This window comes from Salvia hispanica, chromosome 5, assembly GCF_029641045.1.
Source record: "Salvia hispanica isolate PSC_SH4W2 chromosome 5, Shi_PSC_v1, whole genome shotgun sequence".
Lineage (NCBI taxonomy): Eukaryota > Viridiplantae > Streptophyta > Magnoliopsida > Lamiales > Lamiaceae > Salvia > Salvia hispanica.
Genome location: NC_142696.1, coordinates 2,925,591 through 2,949,652, shown reverse-complemented (window position 1 = coordinate 2,949,652; position 24,062 = coordinate 2,925,591). Strand labels below are relative to the sequence as shown.

Below are 24,062 nucleotides of genomic sequence, written 5' to 3'. Positions count from 1 at the left end.
TAGTACGTACTTTCCTCTGCAAATCTCTTTTTAGGACATTTTCTTTTAAATTCTCTTTATTTAATATTTAATTTTTTTTCAGGTGAAATCTGAATTTTGATAGACCTACTGCAGATATCTGGGTATTTTTCATACAGTCTAATCAAGCAGCTGTTTTAATTTATTTTTCTTTTAAAAAATAATTATTTATTGGGATATATGGACGCATTTATTTTTATGATATTGACAGTGGTGATGCTGATGTCAAATAGTAATTATTAGAAATGATTAATCTGTATAAGATCTGGATTTTCGATTGCTATGAAATTGCTACTTCTCTAGATGCTCAAGATTAAGATTGCGCTTATTTTAAAAATCAAGTGATATTTTCTCATTTATTTATTTAGAAGTACGTTTGAAAAATGTGATAAGGTGGATCTAACTTTGTTGCCCTCCTTTTGAGTAAATATAGAATAAATTGTTTTTTAATGTAGTAAAATTGCTTTTGAATGTAAATTTATGGATTTTTTGCTAACCATGCGGGTTGGAAAAACATTTAATAGATTCTAGAGAAATTAAAATATAAAATTTTATTATGACGTCATTATAGGGTTTAGGATTGGAATCAAAGTGAATTAATGCTGATTTGAAAGGATATATCGCAAACTGAAATCCTCTGGCATTACTGTGATAGTGGTCAACCCAGGTGATTTTCAATCATTATAGTAAAATACTATTATCCATTATTTTTCTTACCATAGTAGGAGTAGTATTATTGCGATTGAATTACACCAAATTTTGCTAATTGGTATGCCTTATTTAGTGTATGACTCGTTTAACTCACTTTATTTGTCATTTTAATCTTCAAATATTTTTAATACAGTTATTCTATTAATAAATTGATGTGTAAGTACAATGTCTTAAATAAATATACGAGTAAATAAATAAATACACATAAGTTTGCCTTAGAAAAATCCAAGTAAATACACATAAGTTTGCCTTAGAAAAATCCAAGTTCTGATGCTAAAACCAGAGGCAGGAACATTCAATTTCGATTTTCAACTCCCAAAACAAAGCAAATCACTAGAGTTGAATAAACTCTCAATCTATATATGTACGATATTTCACATGATATACAAACAAATAAATGCAAATATGAATAGATAAACATTTTTTTTTAATAACCTTTCTGTTGGTGGGATTCAAACTCGTCACATCTCTGAACGACGGTCATGAGATCGTCGCCCCACCAACTGGGCCAACGTAGTAGGGCCAAAAAATACGAACGATAAGCGAAAAATTCGAAAAGCACGGAAGCACTCACCAAAGGTTCAAAAACTCAACTCAATGATCCACAATCCTAGGATCAAGACCTAACTTCTTCCTCGTTTTCCCAACAAACAAGTCCTTTGATTTGATCATACCGGGCACCAGTCCGATCCACGTTGAGTACTGAAACTGCGCCACTGCGTCCTGCCTCCCCAACGAGACTATGATCTTGCCCGGTTTCGCCTTGTAGATCGCCATCTTCCTCTCCTGCCCTCCTTCCATCAACACTTTCAAGTTCTTTGCAGCAACCATAGCTTGTTGTTGTGCAAAGTACCCTTGCTTGATTTCCTAAAACATAACTCAATAAATTATAAAACGAGAACTGAAACCACTGTATAAATCTAATGAACGAATCCTCCTATTTACCTTAACATCCGTAATATCTCCAACTGCAAAGACATTCTTGTACCCTTTCACTCTCAGATTCTCATCAACCTTGACATTCCCAAACCGGTCGATGCTGTCCTTCAAGAACGTCTCCCTCAGCCAATCCGAGGCGGGTGGATTCCCCGTGCACACAAAGAGGCGGTCTGCTATAATTCTTTCCCCCGATGAGGTCTCGAATGTCTTGCTTTCTTCTGAGAGGTTTTCGAGATCAATTGATTGACGCAGCAAAACTTCTACTCTTCTCGACTTCAGCCATTGCAAGGCCTTGTCGGCGGCTTTTGCCCCGATGAACTCCATTAGCCGGGACCCTTCATGGACAAGAGTGACCTTCTTCTGCGGGAAATCAAAAGCTATCTCTGCAGCTAGCTCCACTCCAACAGGGCCTCCTCCCACAATCAGTATGGAGTCGGCCGATCTTATCTCTTCGTGCTCTGCATACACGAATCTGTCACAATTTTAGACATAAATCTCTATGACAAACTTCCAATTTACAAGAATGTGAAGATCTAAGATTAGTTCTTGACCAAATAGCATTATTTCATCCTATGATGAATTATCATCGTGTCTCAACTCGAAAAAAAAACATACGATTGTGATTCGTTTATACAACTATAGCTATGATGAATCATATCTCAAGTCTCAACACGAAAACAGAACATTAACTCACATGACTACACAGGCTTTTGCAGCTATGAAACAGTACCTGTTCGAAATTCTGTGAGCCTCTCGCGTCTGGTGCGAGGGAAGGACCCGGTGTGGCCAGTGGCAACGACAAGGTAGTCATAGGTAATCTGATGGCCTTCTGAGGTCAATACTTGAGAGTTGGAGATGCTTATCGCCTTGCCAACTACGAGACGCCCGTTGGTGAGATAATCTTTGTGATAAATCACGGATCTCTCTGCAAACGCCGGCTCCACCTTCGACCTCAAGCTCGCATACGGAATCTCAAAGTACTCCTTCCTGTTTTCAGTTACTGATATGAATATGCATAAACAACTTCTGCCAGTAACACTGCAGATTCAACTATATACGTGAAGGGAAACTAACCAAATCCTAGTGACAACTCGTACGTTTTACTTCCTATTTTCGATATGGTGCAACTCATACGTGAATATCTCAACAATTACGACTATAGACACAGAGGACTTCAAATTTTATTAGTGATTAATGGATCAAACTCAAAATTTAGGGAGAAATTCTCACTATTCAACTGGTTTGCTCTGTTACTGAATATGAAGGTGAAAATAAAGCGAATAAATCATGATTACCAACGGATTTCCTCGACTAACCGACTATATTTTCTCCTTCGCCTTCTTTCAGTGTTGAGATTCGCCTAATCACAACTAAATTCTACATAAATTGCATCTTAAACCTCAACTAATTAGCAATGTATAAAGAGTTCCAGATTTGTGAGGAAATGATATAGTAATTGACAATTGACAATATTGCAGTTGAAATGATCGACGAAATGCGTAGAAGAATAGGCTTACGGATCGATGAGGGTTACATCGGCGCTGAATTGAAGAGTTTTGGCGATGAGCGAACCAGCAACGCCGCCGCCGACAACCACGACCCTCTTCCATACACCGCCGAGCTCCGGTTGCCTCTCCTCCATTTCCCCAATTTGATTGCTGTCAACTCCTCCTCCGCCGAGACAGCTGGGATGATCGAGCTCAAGTTGTGTCAAGTTTCATTGATAAATCGTTGAGAAGATGGGAAGGGGGAAGGAATTTAATTGCTAGTTTACTTGGTCTATGTGAGAAGCTTCAACTGTCGCTTTCGCGACTTTGACTTCTATGATAACACGATTAAGTAATCTTTGATTAAGTAAATTTAGGAGGGTTGAGTTGGTCTGTGTTAAAATGACAACCGTGATACTATTTATGTAACAATATTATAAACGTTACACAACAACATTACAAACACTATACAACAATCTAATATTGCTGGACAAAAAAAATTGTTGTATGAAGACCAGCAAATTGCTGGCTGTCTTTTTTGGAAGGATTTTTTTTGCCACATGACAGCTTATTATTCGTCCACGTGTACAAATGATTGGCTAGGAATGATGGTATGATGTTATTTTAAAGGGTGGTGGCACCTTAACATGCCCCGGTTTGAGTTTCCTCAATTATAAAAAAATTTAATCCTAGTATAAACTATAAATGTTGATCATTCTTATAACAAAATTAATCTTTGTTCGTTCGATTTCGAGTAATTTAGTGTCGATTTTAAGAAGATCCGTTTTTTGGAAGTAATTTTGCATTGAAAAATTACACTTTAATTAGTAATAATCCTGAATTTTGATCTAAATAATTAAGAGTAGTGATCAATTATTCGACCTAACCAAATTTTTATAATAATGTCGCGGAATTTGATCGACGACGGCAAAAATTCTGAATTTTAATAAAAATATTGAAAATAATATTTTGATTAATTATGTTGAAAAAATTTAGTTTGAAGTTTATATTTGATTAAATCAAATAGATATTTTGTTAAAGCTTCAACCTCTTCTTTTGATTATCTACCTTGGCAAAAATTCTAGATAGTATACATGTTACTGAATTTTAACAAAACTGAAAATAATATTTTGATTAATTATATTGAAAAAATATAGTTTGAAGTTTATATTTGATAAAATCAAATAGATATTTTGTTAAAGCTTCATGCAACCTCTTCATTTGATTATCTACCTAGAAAATTCAAGACATAGAAACAAGGTAGGGAAACTTGCCTGCATATGCTTTGGAGGACCCATTCAAATTGAATTTTCTTTTGACAAATGACAACCATTTTTCAGGTCTTCGAGTACGTGTGAAAAAAAAAAATCCTATTTGACCTTTTCAAGTTTTTAAATTAATTGATTTTTGAGAATGTGAATTCTAACTTTTCTAATGTCGTGGTAATTTCATCTAGTGGAGAGGAAGTATTTTAGCTATAGTATTTATTATACGTCAAATTGCGCGAATTATGTCAAATCTCGCGACAGTCACGAGACTTTGTCCATTAAATCTCTATATAATTATCCTTGGTGGTGATAATTTTATAGCCAAATGCACCAAATATAGCGAATTATGATCAATTAATTTGTTAATTGCTCTTGATGTAATTAGTCTTGTTGATTAAGATTAATCAAATTTGATAACCACATCGCATATCGTAGTCAATCACTGAAATGAAAATATTACATGTGCTTTAAATCTCTATGAAATATTTGTAGCATTAAATCTATGAAAGAAATTATTAGATGCGATTTTTATATGACATAAACTGTATGTTTCTGTATTTTGTGCAATTAAGTGTATTTCATATCCATACTAAGATAATGTTCGATTCTTTAAACAAGTTCATATTGAAGTAGAATATGAGATAAATCAAAATTAGTTCTAGATTTGAATTAGTCACATGGGTTAACATGAGATACTACATTGTAAAGAGGGGTGAAAATACATTATCCCAAACTGACCTTTTAAATTAGAAATGCTGGTCTTAAGACACAAGTAAACATGATAACCAAACGACTCCTTCAAAATACACCTAAATTACAAGATAACAAAGTGAGAAGCAGTGATTGGATATCGAACCACATGGAGGCCGCTTGGGGGGAAATTCTCCTAAAAACAGACTAAAAATGGATAAGAAACAAAAAAAGAAGAAGCAAGAAGATACTAACGGCCGGTTGTAGTACAGTTGGCAGCGCAGAGCTGTGGTGACCTTGAGGTCACGGGTTCAAACCCCGCCACCCGTTAAGAGACTTTTAGTCCGCAAGCCCGATCGAGCAGAATCAGTCGATTCAGAATTGCTTAACAAACTAAGATCCAAGTTAAAATGACTAAAAAACACACAAGTTTAACTTTTAGGACAAATGTACACTTGATCTCATGATGACATCATATCCTTAAACTCGTCGAAATCAAGAAATCCATCAAAATTCTTGTCATACACACGGATCATATCCCTACAATCCCCCAAATTCTCCTTCTCCACGAACCCCATCTTCGTCAGCGCCATCTCCAGCTCCTCACAAGATATGAACCCGTCTCCATCAACGTCGAAAACCTCGAAGGCCTTCCGCAGATCCTCGCCGTTGTCTTTGGCGATGGCTTCGTAGAAGAACAAGAAATCCACGTAGTCGAGATCGCTTCCGTCCACGAGCTTCTTGAGCTCTTTCGACGTCGCCTGGATTCCGATTCCCCGGAGAAGATTCTGCAGGTGGGAGGTGGTGATTCGGCCAGTGCTGCTCTTGTCCAAGTGCTTGAAGAGAATGAGGAGATCGTCGCTGCTTATTGGCGATGAGGTGAGTTTGTTCTTGCCCAAGTTGTTGAAGAGGATGTGGAGATCGTCTGTGCTTATTGGTGACATGATTTTATTTATTGGAGAATAATGTGATTGATTTCTTTTTTTAGGGTTTTCATATTTTTTTGATGAAATATTGGATTAGAGCATAATAAATTATGGTGATTAGATTCTGATTTTTATTAATTTTATCAATTTTTTTCTTAATTATACTCTGTTTGTCTCAAGGTAGTCGAGTCATATTCATTTTTGGACGTTTGAAGGTTAGTCAATGAAAACATTAGATGTGATTTTAAATCTCTACTAAATATTTATACCATTGAATTTAGTAATATGAGATGTGGGGAGTGATCAATTGCTAACTCATTATTTAATTGCTAACTACAACTAATTTAAGGTCATAGGATTTTAGAAAACGTGTGGTCTACAATTTGCCGCGTGTAATTTTCATTTTTATTAATAAAATAAAAAAAGATAAAAAAAAACTCAAAATTAGGGTTTTGGATGAAAATGTCAATATAGTGTTTCGAAAATATCAACACAATGCTTTGAGAATGTCAACACAATGCTTTAAGAATGTTAACCCATGGCTTATATTGACATTCTACATATATTATATTGACATATTTTATATAGTATGTTGACATTTCTGTTGTCCGAAAAAAATAAAAAATTTCGTATTTTTTTCAAATTTTGACGTCAGAACATATGCATGTAGGATATCGTTGTAATCCTTATGAAATTATCTTTAATTTGATATATGTTATATGAATTTAAAGTTTTGGGATTTCTTTTAAAAGTTAGTTATAACTAATTTTGTAGTTCATTGACATTAATACCCCTATTGATATTTTTTGGAATTAATCCTATGGCCTTATTGACGTTTTTCGTTGATCGTATTGCCATTTCAGGGTTGATGATCTAATCCCTTAATTTGAATATCTAATGGCTATTATTTAATTATAGTTAGCAATTAAGTTATGAGTTAGCAATATAACACTCCCGTATGAGATGTAGTATCAAATTTTTGTTTGCTTTAGTATTCCACTCTTTTAATTTCCAAATTAATGAGTCAATATTTATTGTAAAGATGGCTTATGTGATTCTAGCCATCTTTGCGCAATAAAAAAAAGCTGATTGATTTTCTTTAATAAATACATCAATATATAAAAGTAAGAATCATATTTCACTGACTTTTAATTATATATCTAAAATGGAGGGAGTAAGTATAAGAATCAGATTGATAAAATTATAAAATTCAAAACATATTACATCGAAATTACAATATTTGAGAGACGGAGAGACTAAATTTAAGAATACGATTTATAAAATTTCTAAAATTCAGAATATATTACACTGTAATTTATTATGCTACAATCCAATCCAATATCTATAAATTTCAACAAGAGAATACTACTACTATCAAAAATCACACTCGATTAAAATTGAAAATCATGTCATCAATAAGCACAAACGATCTCCAGAAGCTCTTCAAGAGCTTGGACAAGGACAACAGTGGCCGAATCAGCATCTCCGAGCTGCACGCCCTTCTCCACCGAATCGGAATCGAGACGACGCTGGAAGATCTCCAGACGCTCGTGCCCAGAACCGATCTCGACTACGCGGATTTCTTGTCCTTGTACGAAGCCATCGCCAACGAAAACGACGAGGACCTGTGGCAGGCCTTCAAGGTTTTCGACGTCGACGACGATGGCTTCATATCCTGTGAGGAGCTGAAGATGGCTCTGACGAAGATGGGTTTCATGGAGAAGAAGAGCCGGGAAGATGTTAGGGACATGATCCATGTGTACGACAAGAATTCTGATGGAGTTATTGATTTCGACGAGTTTAAGGATATGATGTCATCTGGTGGTGTTTGAATTTTGATTGATTACTTATTTGAAGGGCAAAATTGGAATCCAAGATTTATTTGTAGTCATGTTTCAATACATTATTATAAGTACTATAATAAATTTGTGTGATTTTACTAGCAATTCTGGATCAAGTTAGGAGTAGCTCTTGTTCATGTCGTGATTTGTAATTTTCGTATTGCCTTTATTTCGTTTTAATTTAATCCATTTTGAGTTTCTCTTTTTGGAGCTTTTTAAGCATGCTTATTTGTGACTAAAGGTTGTTATTTTTTTAAAAGCTCGATTCATGATAATGTATTTTGATTTGTCTTTGCAGTGTATCTCACCTTCACTCATATATGACTAATTTAATCTTAGACAAAATTTCATTTATCACTATTATTTGGCATAACGAATTGAAGGTCATCTTAGGGCATTTATCACTTGTTAATATTTTTATATTCTATAAAAATAGACATTTTTATAAGATGTTAGGGACATGATCCATGTGTATGACAAGAATTCTGGTGGAGTTATTGATTTCGACGAGTTTAAGGATATGATGTCATCTAGTGGTGTTTGACTGATTTCTTATTTGAAGGGCAAAATTGGAATCCAAGATTTATTTGTTATCATGTTTCAATACATTCTGATTTTCAGTCCTTTTGATATGGATTTTACTAGCAATTAATTCTGATTTTGTGTTGTGATTTGTGATTTTCATCTTGTTTTAATTTCGTTTTAATTTTAATCCATTTTGAGTTTCTCTTTTAGGAGCTTTTTGTCCAAACGGCCTCCATGTGCTTCGACTTCTAATTTAGGAATGTATCTTGTTTTAATGTCTCTTGGTCTGTTTCAGCAATGTATCTCATCTTCACTCATATGATTAATTTTATCTTAGACAAATTTCATCTATCACTATTATTTTGCATGACGAATTGAACATCATTTTAAGGTATTCATCCCTTCTTAATATTTTATATTACTTCCTTTGTTCTATAAAACTGAACATTTTGGAATGTCACGGATTTTATGTACACATTTATGAAAGGCACTGCCACGTGGCAAACCGGAAATGACACAATATGATCATACGATGAATATCCAATTGTAGGCCACTTTCATTTTGAGTTATTTGTGGACATTTTTTATGTATTTACAAATACAAAATTTAATGTACAAATCAAACCAATGTTAATTCACTTGCAACTAAATCTATATTCTAAGATAGGGGTTACAAGTTGCTCCCTTTGTTTCATGTTAATAGAGATGTTTTTTTGTACTAGTTTTAAAAAATAATAGTAATAAATAATTAAAATGAAGACTAGTAAATTAAATTAAGAGAGAAAATAATGTAAGAAAGAGTTATAACTGATTGAAAATCAGTTGAGATCATGATAGATCATTAATTAAAAATCACCTCATCTTCAACCCACACTATTTTTCGTATTTTTCGTAGACGAAAGGGTTATAATTGATTACAAACCAGTTGAGATCATGATAGATCATTTTCCCTATCTGAAAATATTAAGAATTCGAAAATGGTATCAAAGGAATGGTAATTAACGACACAGTTTGAAGATTATTACAACCACGCTGTTGAAGATTATGAAAGAATTCTGAAGATTATTACATATCATTTTAATCCTATCTGTAAATCTATATAAAGAATTCGCAAAATCATATTATATAAATCTAACATTAATAAAGTTGTTATAGTTACTAAAGGTTGGAGCATAATTGATAATTGATAAATATTAGTACTCCCTCTATTCTTGAAAGTTGTAAGTTTCTCACATTTTGTCAGTTTCGTCTGTTCCATAAAATTAAATATAAAATTTCTAACATGAGATTTCTAGTAACAGACACCATGTTCCACATTTTCACTCACCTAAGAGTTATACACACGATTCATTAACTTTTTCAACTAATTTTTCATTATACTATTTCTTATAATCCGTGTTGAATCAGTGTGTACAATATTTAGGAGACCGGGGGTATAAAATTTAGAATATGATCGATGAAATTACCATAATTCAGAATATTGTACACTGTAATCTATTATGCTCCATTGCAATCCAATGTCTACATAATAAACAACAACTCAACACACCAAAACCCTTAAAAAAGGAAATCACAATCTCCAATCCATTAATTCAAATCATGTCATCAATAAGCACAGACGATCTCCACACCCTCTTCAAGAACATAGGCAAAGGCAAGAACAAGGCCACGTCACCAGTAAGCAGCGACGATCTCCTCACCCTCTTCAAGAGCTTGGACAAGAGCAACCGTGGCCGAATCACCGTCTCCCAGCTGCAAACCCTTCTCCACGGAATCGGGATCCAGACGACGTCGAAAGACCTCGACAAGCTCGTAGGCGGAAACGATCTCGACTACGTGGATTTCATGTTCTTCTACGGAGCGATCGCCAAGGGCAGCGACAGCCGCGAGGATCTGCGGAAGGCCTTCAAGGTTTTCGACGTCGACGGGGATGGCTTCATATCTTGCGAGGATCTGCAGATGGCGAAGACGAGGATGAGTCTGTTGAAGATGAAGAGTTTGGAAGAGTGTAGGAATATGATAAGGGTTTACGACAAGAATTGTGATGGAGTTATTGATTTCGACGAGTTTAAGGATATGATGACGTCATCAAAATGTGTTTAATTGATTAGTTATTTGTGATCATGTTTCAATATTATTTCTGCATGTTGTCCTAAAAAAACTTGTGTGATGTTCGGTCTTTTTGATCTTAGAACTTTATTTTAGTTTATCTCATATTATATCTCTCAACTATCTTATTTATTAGTTGAACATTATCTTAAGGTATTTATCACTTGTTCAGATTTATTACCAATTCATTCTCCACTAACAATATTATGATTATTTTTTTTTCTTTTTTCTTATTTTCTAAATTATACATTATTTCTCGTGCCGTTTTATATGTCCATATTTTTGGGGGACGGGGAAAGTAATTTTCTTTGAGGGCTCCATCCACTAGCAATAGTGTTGAAAGTGAGACATAAAATTTCATGTAAATTGATAAAGTAAGAGAATAAAAATTATTGGAGTGTTATTAATTGAAATTGAATAATTAGAAGAGTAAAAGATAAATGAAATATGGCGAATCGTATTAGTTCGCAATTTCACTAATTTTCACCTCTACTAGATGGGCCCAACAAAATATACGGACTTAGCCCATAAGTATAACTTTCAATTGATAGTAATCTTATTCACAAAAGCTCGGCCCATTTTATTCAATTTCTCAATAATTCTTGTCATATTATTGTAATCCCCTATCATAGAATATAGATTAGTGAATTAATATTGGTTCGGTTTTACGTGAAATTTTTGTATTTGGAAATAGTAAAAAGAAGTCCACAATTAACTAAAAAAAATTGGCCAACAATTGGATATTCGTCGCGTTATCAGGTCGTGTCAATATTTATAAAATCGTGTTCATGTCTTTATGAACAGTGTCAAATATTCATTCTGATGTTGAGATGATTCTTACCCATAACACACTGAAGATATATTTGAGCTCATCGCAACATGGCGTCACAATAATGATCTGACACGCACAATTTGCAATCCGGCAGTACTGTTTTTCCGGGAAGCACCATGTGCGCATGATAGACAATGCCAACGAAAAGGGAAGAGACATGATAGCCGGCCCAACATTGATGGCCAATCCGGCTTGCAAAATCACACGCTTCACGCTAAAGTGCGCCAATTGGCGTACTTCACCCATTTTCATTATTATATGTGAATATAGACCTTTTAGTCTGGTTGGCCGACCCACTAAATCTATAATGCTCATTTACAATTATGGAGTAATTGTTTTACTTACATTTCAAGCAACGTTCAAACCTATTGTTAAAGTTCATGCATTAATCAAAGTGGTATTTGTCTCTAAATTTGTAATTTTTTCTAAATTTCAATTTTGCATATTAGTTTTAAAATTGGTTGAGATTTTTTAATTATTAATTTATAGATTTTGTTATTAGTACGACTTGATGACTTACTTATGTGCCACTATCAGACACCAACTAAACCGACGTCGTATTGAATGTCATATTGAATGCAGCGAAGCAACTTGTGTACTAAATTAAATAATTTTATAACGAAATAATTTATCAAAGTTCAAACTACACGAAAATTTATTATATACATAATTCACTTTCAATTTATTTTGTGTATTAAATTCACTATTTTTTGTCGTCGCATTTAACATGCGACATCCTTGTATATATGAATAGCACTTAACCTCAAACTAGTGTGTACAAATAGTGCGAAAAATAGTAAATTGAATGTTCAATTTCGTAATAAATATTGTCGAGCAACACACGAAACATTTACAATTATTAATGGCGTATAGGTGAATACATTATGATTCTATCAAGTAATGATGATGATGATATGCAATTATGCATACACACAATATTGTTTAATTATTTAAAAAAAATAACAAGAGAATTCCATTGAATGAATGTATAACACAAAAATCCATGATACACCAAAACCAAATCTCACTGCATTTCAATAATTATTTAACAATTAGAGATATTTCAAAACAAAATATCATTGGATTACATAAATTATTTGCATACACACCAAAACAAAATCTCACTGAATACATAAATTATTTGCCAAACCCATAAAATATTGTTGGATGATATAATTATGACATATTGTAATAATTGTGGTAAATTGAGTATCATTTATAATTTGCTTGCACATAGACGATTAATTATGACATAATGTAATAATTGTGGTAAATTGAGTATCATTTATAAACTGTACTATGTACATATTAATGCTCCTAAAATTTAAATTGAATTGGATTATATTTATATAAATATTTATTATTATTAATTACTCCCTCCGTCCCCCATTAAGAGTCACTCTTTTCCATTTCGGTCAGTCCCCAATAAAAAAGAGATTATATTATTATATATTATATAAAGACATACTATAACAAAACAAATTAAAATAGATTTGAAAATAATTATGTACTAGTAATATCTAATAAAAAAGCTAATCTTTTCTTAATTATTTACCATTTATATAGTACTACTACTACAAAACCAAACAAAGCTAAATCTTATCAGTATAAAATAATAATGTGGAGTATGTGACAAACCTAATAAAGTATAGATTAAACATAATTTAAACTCAGACAGAAGCATATATTCTCTCATCTCTAACTTTTCCCAGCTTTATAATTAAACCCATAAAAAAATAAGTGCCCAGATTTAACTGCATTTCAATGCTACCTTCATTTCCGATGATTTAGTCTGTTGAATCTCTTCTACTCAACAAATTATTTCAATCTAATCTGCAGAAAATCCAAAGATTAGGTTAATTAATTTCACAATCTTCATTTATTGCGCTCATGCACATTGCCACTGCCTGCACCACTTCAGTTCATTCGCTTTCGCAGTAATAAATATCACAAATTTCTTCACTCTCAAGAGTTTTCAATTTCCCCCCTTTTTTTATGTGGACAGATTGCTGAGAGGATGGAGTCAAAAATGGATCATTATGAGATCATGGAGCAGATTGGGCGTGGAGCTTTTGGTGCAGCCATTTTGGTTAATCACAAGCTGGAAAGGAAAAAGTAAGATCGAGAAAGATGTCATTTTTTTAAGACCCATCACTTAATTTTCTTGATTTTCGAAGAAATATGGATTTTATTTTATTTTTTTGGTAATTTAATAGGTATGTGCTGAAGAAGATTCGATTAGCTAGACAAACAGAACGTTGCAGGAGATCAGCTCATCAAGAGGTTGTTTCTATTGATTTTTTCCTCTATATTTTTGAGGTGTAGGGTTGCTTTTGTTGTTCTTACTGTTCTTGGCAAAAGGGTCATTTCAAAATTTCATCTTTTTGATATGTTGGAGGTTGAATTTTGTTATGTAAAATGGTGTTTTAGTGTGCTTGCATTTTGTGGTGTTTGGATGTGTAGATGGCCATTTCAAAATTTCATCTTGTTTGATACGTTGGAGGGTGAATTTTGTGTGTGAATGGTGAGCTTATTGTGGTGGTGTTTGGGTGTGTAGATGGCCCTAATTGCTCGGCTGCAGCATCCGTTCATCGTCGAGTTCAAGGAAGCTTGGGTGGAGAAGGTAATGTCAGCAAAAGATAGTAACATTTTGTGATTAGTGTGCTATGTTTTGGGCATTTAGTTAGCTTCTTGTATGCAGGGTTGCTTTGTTTGCATAGTTACTGGATATTGTGAAGGTGGTGACATGTAAGTATTTGCGTATGTCGTGTTTGTTGTGCTTGGATGGTTTCGTCGAATTTGATTCAGATGTTTGGTGATGATAACTGAATAGGGCTGAGCTTATGAAGAAAGCCAATGGCCAATACTTTCCTGAGGAGGTTTGTGTCTTTCCCTTTTTTGTGATGTTTCTCAGATATACTTTGTTTTGTTTTATTTTCATCCTGTTTTTTCATAGCCGGCTAAGAATCGATTATAATGATGAGATGCAGAAACTGTTGAAGTGGTTCACTCAGCTGTTGTTGGCAGTCGAGTATCTTCATTCTGGTTTTGTTCTCCACCGGGACCTCAAAGTAAGCGTTTCGGTGTTAAGCCTAGTCGTATTTCGAGGTTTCTTTTTGTCTGCCTGAATGATTTATATGGTTTATTTATCTTGGTAGTGCTCCAACATCTTTCTCACCAAAGATCAAGATATTCGTCTAGGTAAGCTTCATTTCGTTGCTGTTGTAATTTCTAGCTCGAGTAAAGCCTCGTTGATGTTATCCTTTATCATATTTTGTTCGAGCAGGGGATTTTGGGCTTGCTAAAACTTTGAAAGCCGATGATTTGACTTCTTCTGTAAGCATTCTTCCATCTCATTCGTTGCATCGACATTTGTGGCGAAAGGTTTCAAGAATGCAACCCTTCATCTTTGTTTTTTGCACAGGTTGTCGGAACTCCGAATTACATGTGCCCTGAACTACTTGCTGATATTCCTTATGGTTTGAAATCTGATATATGGTCCCTTGGTATGTAATTACCTATTTTAATCTTCTCTACCGATGTAGAACGAGCCCAACTTGAATGTCTGTCTTTCCTGTGTTAAACAGGTTGCTGTATGTACGAAATGGCTGCACATCGTCGTGCATTCAAGGCTTCTGTATGATTGCTAAACTGTATGTTATATATTCGGATTCGTCTCACTTATCTCATGTCTTGACATTCTTGCTTTGTGCGTGCTTTCAGGATATGGCTGGCTTAATAAGCAAGATTAACCGATCAGCCATTGGCCCGTTGCCTCTTTGTTACTCCCCGGCCCTGTAAGTAACTATTTCTTCTCGTTGATCTTGTCGTTTTGCTTTGAGACGAGACGAGAAGGGGTGGATAGAGAGAAGTTACCGACCTTTTCTTTCTGCTTCGACCCCACTAGACTCGGACTAATCTGATAACGAATTTCTCTTTTGCAAATACTCGTACCTCTGTTCATTTTGCGCGTGCTGACTGATTCACGGCATGTTCTAATTGCAGGAAAATGCTCATCAAGAGCATGTTGCGTAAAAATCCCGAGCAACGGGCCAGTGTAAGTATCTCGAGATGTCATTCGTTACTCTACAAAGGCTTTATGTAATCCGGTTTCAAATCTCTATCAGGCGTCTGAGCTGTTGAAGCACCCGTTTCTGCAACCTTACGTTGCTGAGTACCGCCAATCTTACACTGCTCCTACAAAACATATTTTTTCGGCTAATGAACATCGCGAGGATATGGCTGAAAGCGAAAGCGAAAGCAGCAGTTCACGCAGCGACAGAGAGAGCCTAATGGCGAGCGAGATTCAAGAAGAGATTGCTGAAACTCGCGTCTGCGGGCAGCTTCAGTCGAGAGGTTGCCTACAAGGAAGCGATACGTCGCCTGCAAACACTAAGGAAGCTGAGAGGGGCGACGTGCCAAAGCAGCCGAGGGTCATCAAGAACATCATTAAGGCTCTAAAAGAAGGCAAAGGCAGAGAAATTACTTCTTCGAAGCGTCAGGTGATGGAGAGTTGACTGGTTTTCTCAAACTAACCGTCGTCCGTTTCGATCTAGATTCTGATGTATTAACCTTTTTGCAGTCGTCTGCAACGGAAACTCCACAAAAGATCAAAGCCAGAAATGAAGTAACAACCCCTTCCTCTGCTCCTGCGAAGCTCGTTTCTGATGCAGAGCCCTCTTGTAAACGAGCCCTCGACAGAACTTCTTCGTTTCATGCTCGGATGAGACAGCCGGGACGCGACACAGATATAGCCGCGGAATGTGATCAACACGCCAAATCATCGCATTTCCGGGACGAAATCTTGCAGCATTGTAGGAACAGTCGAAACGCAGCATCTTCAGCCCGGGGAATTGAGCTTGGCAACAACGTACGGACCCCTAGCAGCTCCACGCCTCACGAGAATTCGGAGGGTAGTGCTTGTGGTGAGGAAACTCAGTGTGCTTTGCGAATGGAGATCCCGTCTCCTAACCTCGCGAGCGACGAGGAAGTCCTCGTCTCGCCGGTGACAGACGCCTCCTCATCCGTCACAATCTGCCACGCTGCATCAGATTCTTCCGTCTCGGCCCAGGCAAACGCACCAGAGGAGGCAGGTGCGAAGGAGACCGTCTCCTCGGATGCGAAATCGTTCAGCGAACGGGCGGACGCGCTCGAAGGGCTGCTGGAGCTGTGTGCGGACTTGCTTGAGCAGAGCAAGTTGGAGGAATTGGCAGTGGTTTTGAAGCCATTTGGGAAGGAAAAGGTGTCTCCAAGAGATACAGCAATGTGGCTGGCTAAGAGCCTTAAAGGGTTGATGATTGAAGACAGTGGGAGGCTTGCATGATTTTTATTTATCTATTTCATTTAATTATTCCATCTTTTTTTAATGGTGCCTTTGTTTTAATTTAGTAGCAATGTTTTCACTTGTATTGTCGATTGAAGACTGTTTGAAGTAGAGGATTTGTATATGAAATTTAGGGTTGTCGATCGCGCAGCTGTGGATATCCGATCTCGAAATTTTTGAATATCTGTTGGCTGTTGCTAACAATAAAAAGGGCCATGATACCCGATCCCCAACATCGATTAGGGATCGGGTATTTGGTCCTCTAATAATAACAATAAATACTACTTCTTTCGTTCCATTAAATATGAAACATTCGGCACATGATTTTATGTTGCGTTGTTTTGTGAATTAATGGAGAGAGAATAAAGTATGAGAGAGAAAAAAATAGAAATAATGTTATTTTCAATTTAGGAAATGTTTTATTTATAATGGTACAACTCAGAAAAAAATCCGTTTCATTTTTAATAGGACGGAAAGAATATAACAGTAGGGGCTTATACATGGCTCTAAAGAAAACAAATTTTTAGAAGAGATTACTATAATTAATTTTAAATATAAGAAATATCAATCTTTAAATCCGTAAAATACGTAATTTAATTTGATTTAAGATTAAATTTTGTGTATATACATTGCAACCTTTTTTTGTGGAGACTTTGTCTGCGATTCCAAGTATTACTAGTATATATCTACCCGAATCTAGAATCCAGAATCTATTTAGAATCAAGAATCTTCTACTCTTCAACAGATAAAACACAGGAGATATGCATTGCGAAACAAATCCATCATGTCTCAAACAATCTTCATATATATCTATTCATACATATATAATCACACCACCAAAGTTTCGATACATCACAATTCACATATGCATAGATTTCCTCTCCCTCCAAACCATCGGACATGTTCACTCGTGCGTTGAACATGTTCAAACCCTCCTCTGCCACGGCGGATTCCGACACCACTCCGCCTCCGGACCTCGAAAACCCTCTCCTGCCGGAGACAAACGCCGTCCCCCACCTCTCCTCCGCCAGGTTACCCACCCGCCGATGTGATTGGCTCGTGCCGCTCCTAATCTTGCTCGCAATATTAGCTACAGCCTTTTATAGCTTCGCAAAGGAGGTCAATGAGGCCTACGACAACCCGGGATTCAAACTAGACCCCGTGGTTGTCTCCTCGTTCAACGTGTCCAAGGCCTTCCACAAGGCGACAACGTGGGAGACCACGCTGTCGCTTGAGGGGAATTTCAGAAAGCTGGACCTCAGGTACGGATAAACCAAATTAGAATGCAGAAGATCACCCCTTTCTAGGACGACAATAAATTCTATTTATTATTTATTAATTTTATGTCTTGAATGAATGAGAGACAAATGAAAGGACAATATTTGATTTTAGGGTAAAGTTTGGTCAGATTCTAGTTTATTCCATACATATATGTGAAGTTTCAAATTTTTTCAATTGTTCGATAATAACTTATTTAGGGGCAAATTCGATTCTGAATAGAAATACACATATAAGAATTTTGGTGTTGTTGATAAATAGTAACCTAAATATTAATGTGATGATATAAATGACTAAATAATGTAGTTTCGAGGTTAATAAATTCAAAATAATAATACAAATGTGCTTAAATAGGAAAACTGATAAATTTTTAAAATTAATAATGATAAACCAGAACTTTGATCAAAATTCATGATCCTATCGGAAATTAAACTAAATTGTGTTGTACAAATTTCATTACATTCATCACCCTTTCATAAAGTGTTCCAAGTACATAAATATAGAAAAAAAAAGATTTATTTTTTATGTTTACATTGATTCCACTTGATTTCCTCTACGATTATTGTTTGATTGCTTGCTCCTGGATTTCCTACATTCCAACAGGTACGAGGTCCCGCGTCTCTGGATATACTCTGGGGACGAGGGGTCAGTGTCCATGACGTCCCCTTCCCTGAAGTATAGCCGAGACGGCAAGAAGATGATCCTCCACGGCGTGTTTGGCATGGAGGAGGACGTCGAGAACCGGGTGGTGAATCTCGATATGGTGATGGAATCTAACACGTTGCGAATCGTCAAGATGCACTCGACCGAGGTTGAGATCAAGTCCTTTTTGATGATCATTTGTGAGGATTTGAAGATTGAGTTTGATCCTTTGACTAAGAGATTTGGAACGTTGACCGAAAGTGGTAAGAGTTGTCGAGTTCAAGTTTGCCCTATTGAACCACACCCATTATATGATGGAGTTGATAAATGCAATTCTTACTAGTTTAGAATTCAATAATTCGGGAAATTAGTTACCTAGGACTGTAGTGATTAAAAACATCGTTAGTTTAGTTTTAGAAAATATAACAAATTTTGATAGGATTAGTTAATTAATGTAGTGAATTCCGGAGTTTAATGTGTAATTAATGAGTTACTCTCTTTTGATAGATAGTAGTATTATAAAGTATTCTTTTTGTTAATATCCTATATTATGGATGTGGTTTTTGCTAGATTCCAACGCATCAATATTCCTTCTATGAACAAATTAATTAACGTGAGCTGCATGTGAAGTATAACAACTATTAGGAAATAATTGAGTTAGAATTGTGGCTAGAATTCTTTAGTGTGAATTTTGTGTGATTGAGTTATGTTTTTATAGATGAGTTTGGTAAATATTGGAGGTAAAATTATAAAAATAAATGAAAATAAATGCATTGAATAATTTAAACGTTAAGATAAATTGTAAATTTCAGGGATATTGGTCTCTAAAATCATGAACGTAACTTTGGTCAAATTTTGATATTTTCCACGAACTTTAAAATTAATCTAAAATATCACAAACTTTATATCAAAACACCAAAATGTAAAGTTTGTGATATTTTAAACTAATTTTAAAGTTCGTGAGAAATACCAAAATTTGACCAAAGTTCATGATTTTAGGGACAATATCCCTAAATTTAAAAACTCAAACGAAGCCCACTCGCCGCAGAAAGTGCGCATCACGCGCCGCACGTTGATAGGTTGAGGGGGGCGGGCATGTGGAGCGCAGTTCACCTTCATCTCTAGGCCAAGCAACACTCTGCCAATCAAATTAAGTTTTTGTAAATAATGGATTGACTATGTAAAATTTGGGCTTTTAATTAGTTTTGTGGGTAAATAGGGTTTAGGGTCTTAATTCATTTACTCATTTTCTCTTTCTCCATTGCTAGAGAGTCTTGCACTGTTGAAAATATCATCTTTTTATTTTTCTTTTACCCTGTTATTTTTCTAAATAAATAGTCGTCCAAGAAAGTTCATGTAAAAATATCTTGTGTTGAAATGATTTCATATGCGAATTTTCACTTGGTTTAAAAATCAAGCCTTATATGCTTTATGCATTGATTCTAATTGAGAAAGGCGATGTTTGCCTTCAAAGCCAAGCAAATTTTGATTTTCTAACCCAAATGTACAACCACCACTCCCACCGCCGCTGCCAATAATCCAAAGCTTCACCACTATTTAGTCACCAAATATAACAACTTCAATTATGGTTAAATAATTTTATTTGGTGTGCTCCCACCCTTCTCGTTTCTCATGATTTCTCATTTTTTTCACTTGCATCTCGTTCCCAATTCAATAAACGAATTATTTAATCTACGTAAGATTACAATAAGATGTTGTTTCATACTTTTATTGCCTAAAATATGATGTCGTTTTGGACCGTTTGTTTGGCATCGGATAGAGCTACATAAGTAAGTCATCAAACATGTTTGAGCAAAAATTAAATTTTACTATAATTGATATATAGTGAAATAAGAATAGATCAATAATTTAAATGCAAAACCAAAATAAATTAATTGTTCGATAATCTATATGCAAAATTAAAATTTGACGAAAGTAAGAATTTACTGATAAATTAGTACTCTTTTTATATACTATAATACTACTCCATAAATTATGTACCACGCCATAAGGGTGTCGGATCAATTAATTAGTTGATTCATACTCCATCCTTTTCCCAGTATAATTGATGTATTTCTTTTTAGACACTGGAATTTTGATAATACTATTTATTGTGTACCATATAGATACGTACTAATTCTAGACAAAATGCTAAATGTTGATACAGCTTTTATTTACTTTATTTGCTATTTTGCTTAATACCATACATACCAACTCTAGACAAGATATAGCTTTCATTTACTATGTTAGGAGGTAACAAAGTGATATGATGGATAAAATAAAATATTGAGCAGCTTTTATTATTGACATATGTTAATATAAAAGAATAAAGATAGGTAGTCATAACGTGACTAACCATTATTATATAAATTTTAACAAAAAAATGATAATAAATTAATAATCTTAGTTAATGTTCAAATCTATTGCTATATTTTAATAATGGGACATGCACGTCCCATTACATATTTGGTAAATATGGAGTACAAGTGATTTCGTCAGATATTATACATTTAAATTTGAGTTTGAACGATTAGATATTAATAAGAGGTATGTAAAGTTTGATAAATTTTTAAAGGCAAATTAACGTTTAAATTAAATCACGTCCGATTAGATATTTAGTAAGTGACTAAATTGCAGAAAGGTGTCACGCCCGATTAAATATTTGGTATTTATGGCAAGTGATTCTATATTCCAAATGGCAGGTTAACAATTACATTAACATATTATACTCTCGTTTTCGTTAGATCAGTTCGCAACTAGAGATATGGAGCCTACAAAAATTCTTGAATCTTTGAAGCCATTGAAATTCTAGCTAGCATATGACATGAAAAAGAGATAAAGTTTCACCATAAAATACATGAATTGGTATATTCCATAACTCAACAAAATTTACATATAAACAAACGCCAACTAAATCTTACGTATAAACAAACACAAATGCACTATCTAAAACGTTACACAAAAAGTAGTGAAGCAAAAAAAATGGATGTAAATGAGCAGCACACTTCCCAGTAGGAGTGAGCAAAAAATGAATTAAATCTAATTTAAAATTTTGGTTTGATTTTCGATTTAGTTCGGTTTCATTTTATGTAAACACAAATTTTCAGTTAAATTATAACACACGAAAAAATCGTAACCTAGATTTATTTAATTGAATAATTTAGTACATAAGTGATAAATATTCATTGCTTTTGTGTTTTCATTTTTTTTAAAATGCTACTACTATCATTATTCAATTCCAAATTTTTATTTTGATTTATCTTTCTGAATTTTCAAGTTAGGTTTTGTTCCAATTTTGACTTGTGTCAACTTTTTAGATAAAATTATTTTTTGATTTAGTTTGATCTTAAAATAAAAATCGAATCAAAATCCGAATGCTCAGTCTACTATAAATAAGTACACAAACACATGCACACACACAATCACTCATCTCTCCACACCAAAACCCTAACTCCTTCCACCATGTTCAACTTCGCCCCGGCCCCGGCCCCCGGACCGACGGATGCGGAAAAAGAGGCCGAGCTCAACAAACTCCGCCACCGCCGCCTGGCCACCACCCTCGGCCTCTTCCTCCTCCTCCTCTCCCTCATCCTCGTCCTCTGGCTCCTCCTCCTCCCCTCCAAGCCCTCCTTCACCCTCCAAGACGCCACCGTCTTCGCCTTCAACCTCTCGTCCGCCAACGCCCTCACCACCACCGCGCAGGTCACCCTCTCCGCCCGCAACTCCAACGCCCGCATCGGCATCTTCTACGACACCCTCGAGTTCTGCGCCGTCTACCGCGGCCAGCAGATCACCGCCCCCGCGCAGCTCCCGCCGGCCTACCAGGGCCGGAAAGAGTCCGCCGTGTGGTCGCCGTTTCTGTACGGCGAGGCCGTGCCGCTGGCGCCGGAGATCGGCGTGGCGCTCGGGCAGGACCTGGTTGCGGGGACGCCGACGGTTGATATGGTGGTTCGGAGCAAGATTAGGTGGAAGGTGGGGACGTTTGTCTCCGGCGGGTACCATTTGTATGTGAATTGTCCCGCGGTTATGAACTCCGGCGGCCGGAGAAGCGGGATTGGCGGCGGAGAGGCGGCGATTACGTATCAGTTTTTTGTGAGTTGTCGTGTTGATGTGTGAGGGTTTATGGACACATTTTGTACTTTATTTTAATTTAATTTCATTTTTCGACAGCGTTTTTCATTTTTTCCGTCCCTTCCGTCTCATACTTTCTTAATGTAACTGCCTAAAATGTGATGTCGTTTTGGTTGATATCGATAGTGCTATGTAAGAAAGTTGTTAGACTATGTTAACACTGATATCTTGATTAGATGTAAGAAATAAATAGGTCTGGTTGTAAAGTAAGAACAAATTAATAAGAAGCGGCAAAACACATCCATTTATCACTTCGGCATAAAATGTGAGGTTGTTTTGATTGACATTCAAAAGCGCAACTTAAATAAGTTACATTGTGTTATCACTGAAATCTAGATTAGTCGTTAAAGTATGATAAACAAGTAGTCTGGTTTGCAAAATAAAAGAAATTAATAATTTAATAACTTATTGGCGGATTTTCAAGCTACTACTATATAAAATCCAAATTTTAAAATTTATGAAGTTTCAAACAAATTATCCTTTTGTCTTTAAGTACTATATATGCTCTAGGAAATATTCAGTCATCCATTATGACATACCCAAAAGAACTCGGTCAATTCATTGTTTGATTCATAACTTCCTAATTGTAGATAAAATGTAGTTATAGCTTTTATTTATTTATTTAGGTAACGAATTGATATGATCAAAGATAAAATATAGAAATAGCTTTTATGACCAGCCTATTTAATTAGAAATTAAGATTATAGCTATGTAGACCGATCATAAAAGCTAATTTAGTAGTAGTATAATTTAAACAAAAATCATACTGTAATTAATAAATTAAGGATCTTATTATTCATTATTCAAATCTATTTCTTTCTACTTATTCTAGGAAAAAAATGTTTCCAGATGACTTAAATGGTTTACTAAATTAACCATTAACAATTGAATTTTATTTGAATCAAAATTATATATGTAAAAATACATTATGGATGAATAGCATCTTTGAACCACATTGGCGGACATGCTCAAAAGTGAATCTACCAATATTTTTCTGATTTTAATGTGAAAATTATGAAAAGATATCTTTAGCCTTTATTGATTGATGCCTAAAAAATAAAAATAATAGAGTCATTATCAAATTTATTACTAGTCGCCTGTTCAATGGTAAAGAATTTCAGAGAAAGTGCCTCGAATTCATAATTTGCCACGTCCGACTACATATGGTGTATATTGAAAGTGATTCCATATATCGAATGGCAGGTAACATTACAATATTAATATTGTTATTAGTTCACAACTAGAAATGGGCCCTACAAAAATTCTTGAATCTTGAAGCCTTTGGATTCAAGCATATGCCATTAAAAAGGGATAAAGTTTCACTCTGAAATACATGAATTAG

The 24,062-nt window shown here is 35.1% G+C and overlaps 5 protein-coding genes and 2 pseudogenes across 5 annotated transcripts; 5 read left to right on the top strand and 2 right to left on the bottom strand.

Moving 5' to 3' along the window:
- Positions 1–920: 920 nt before the first annotated feature.
- On the bottom strand, positions 921–3,422 carry LOC125186750 (uncharacterized). Its single transcript, XM_048083196.2, has 4 exons — positions 3,186–3,422; positions 2,399–2,655; positions 1,675–2,126; positions 921–1,596 (listed from the first exon to the last, which is right to left on the bottom strand). The coding sequence occupies exons 1-4, from the start codon at positions 3,308–3,310 to the stop codon at positions 1,324–1,326; spliced, it is 1,107 nt and encodes a 368-aa protein (XP_047939153.1). The 5' UTR covers positions 3,311–3,422; the 3' UTR covers positions 921–1,323.
- Positions 3,423–5,574: 2,152 nt separating this feature from the next.
- LOC125190011 (putative calcium-binding protein CML44) lies at positions 5,575–6,057 on the bottom strand. Its single transcript, XM_048087212.1, has one exon. The coding sequence runs from the start codon at positions 6,055–6,057 to the stop codon at positions 5,575–5,577; it is 483 nt and encodes a 160-aa protein (XP_047943169.1).
- Positions 6,058–7,445: 1,388 nt separating this feature from the next.
- Positions 7,446–7,890, top strand: LOC125190012 (putative calcium-binding protein CML44 pseudogene; annotated as a pseudogene).
- A 2,114-nt stretch (positions 7,891–10,004) lies between these two features.
- LOC125190013 (putative calcium-binding protein CML44) lies at positions 10,005–10,508 on the top strand. The gene has a single exon (XM_048087214.1). It carries the CDS (start codon positions 10,005–10,007, stop codon positions 10,506–10,508), a length of 504 nt encoding a protein of 167 aa, XP_047943171.1.
- Positions 10,509–13,044: 2,536 nt separating this feature from the next.
- LOC125188797 (serine/threonine-protein kinase Nek5-like) lies at positions 13,045–16,829 on the top strand. Its single transcript, XM_048085851.2, has 15 exons — positions 13,045–13,201; positions 13,352–13,461; positions 13,563–13,629; positions 13,904–13,969; positions 14,048–14,094; positions 14,180–14,225; positions 14,337–14,417; positions 14,505–14,547; positions 14,633–14,682; positions 14,771–14,852; positions 14,934–14,983; positions 15,070–15,143; positions 15,352–15,403; positions 15,474–15,848; positions 15,929–16,829. Exons 2-15 carry the CDS (start codon positions 13,364–13,366, stop codon positions 16,667–16,669), a joined length of 1,872 nt encoding a protein of 623 aa, XP_047941808.1. The 5' UTR covers positions 13,045–13,201; positions 13,352–13,363; the 3' UTR covers positions 16,670–16,829.
- Positions 16,830–17,569: 740 nt separating this feature from the next.
- On the top strand, positions 17,570–19,095 carry LOC148924212 (uncharacterized). The gene is made up of 2 exons (XM_089058969.1): positions 17,570–17,931; positions 18,551–19,095. Exons 1-2 carry the CDS (start codon positions 17,570–17,572, stop codon positions 18,930–18,932), a joined length of 744 nt encoding a protein of 247 aa, XP_088915095.1. The 3' UTR covers positions 18,933–19,095.
- A 2,944-nt stretch (positions 19,096–22,039) lies between these two features.
- On the top strand, positions 22,040–22,793 carry LOC125190014 (NDR1/HIN1-like protein 1 pseudogene; annotated as a pseudogene).
- The last annotated feature ends 1,269 nt before the right edge of the window (positions 22,794–24,062 follow it).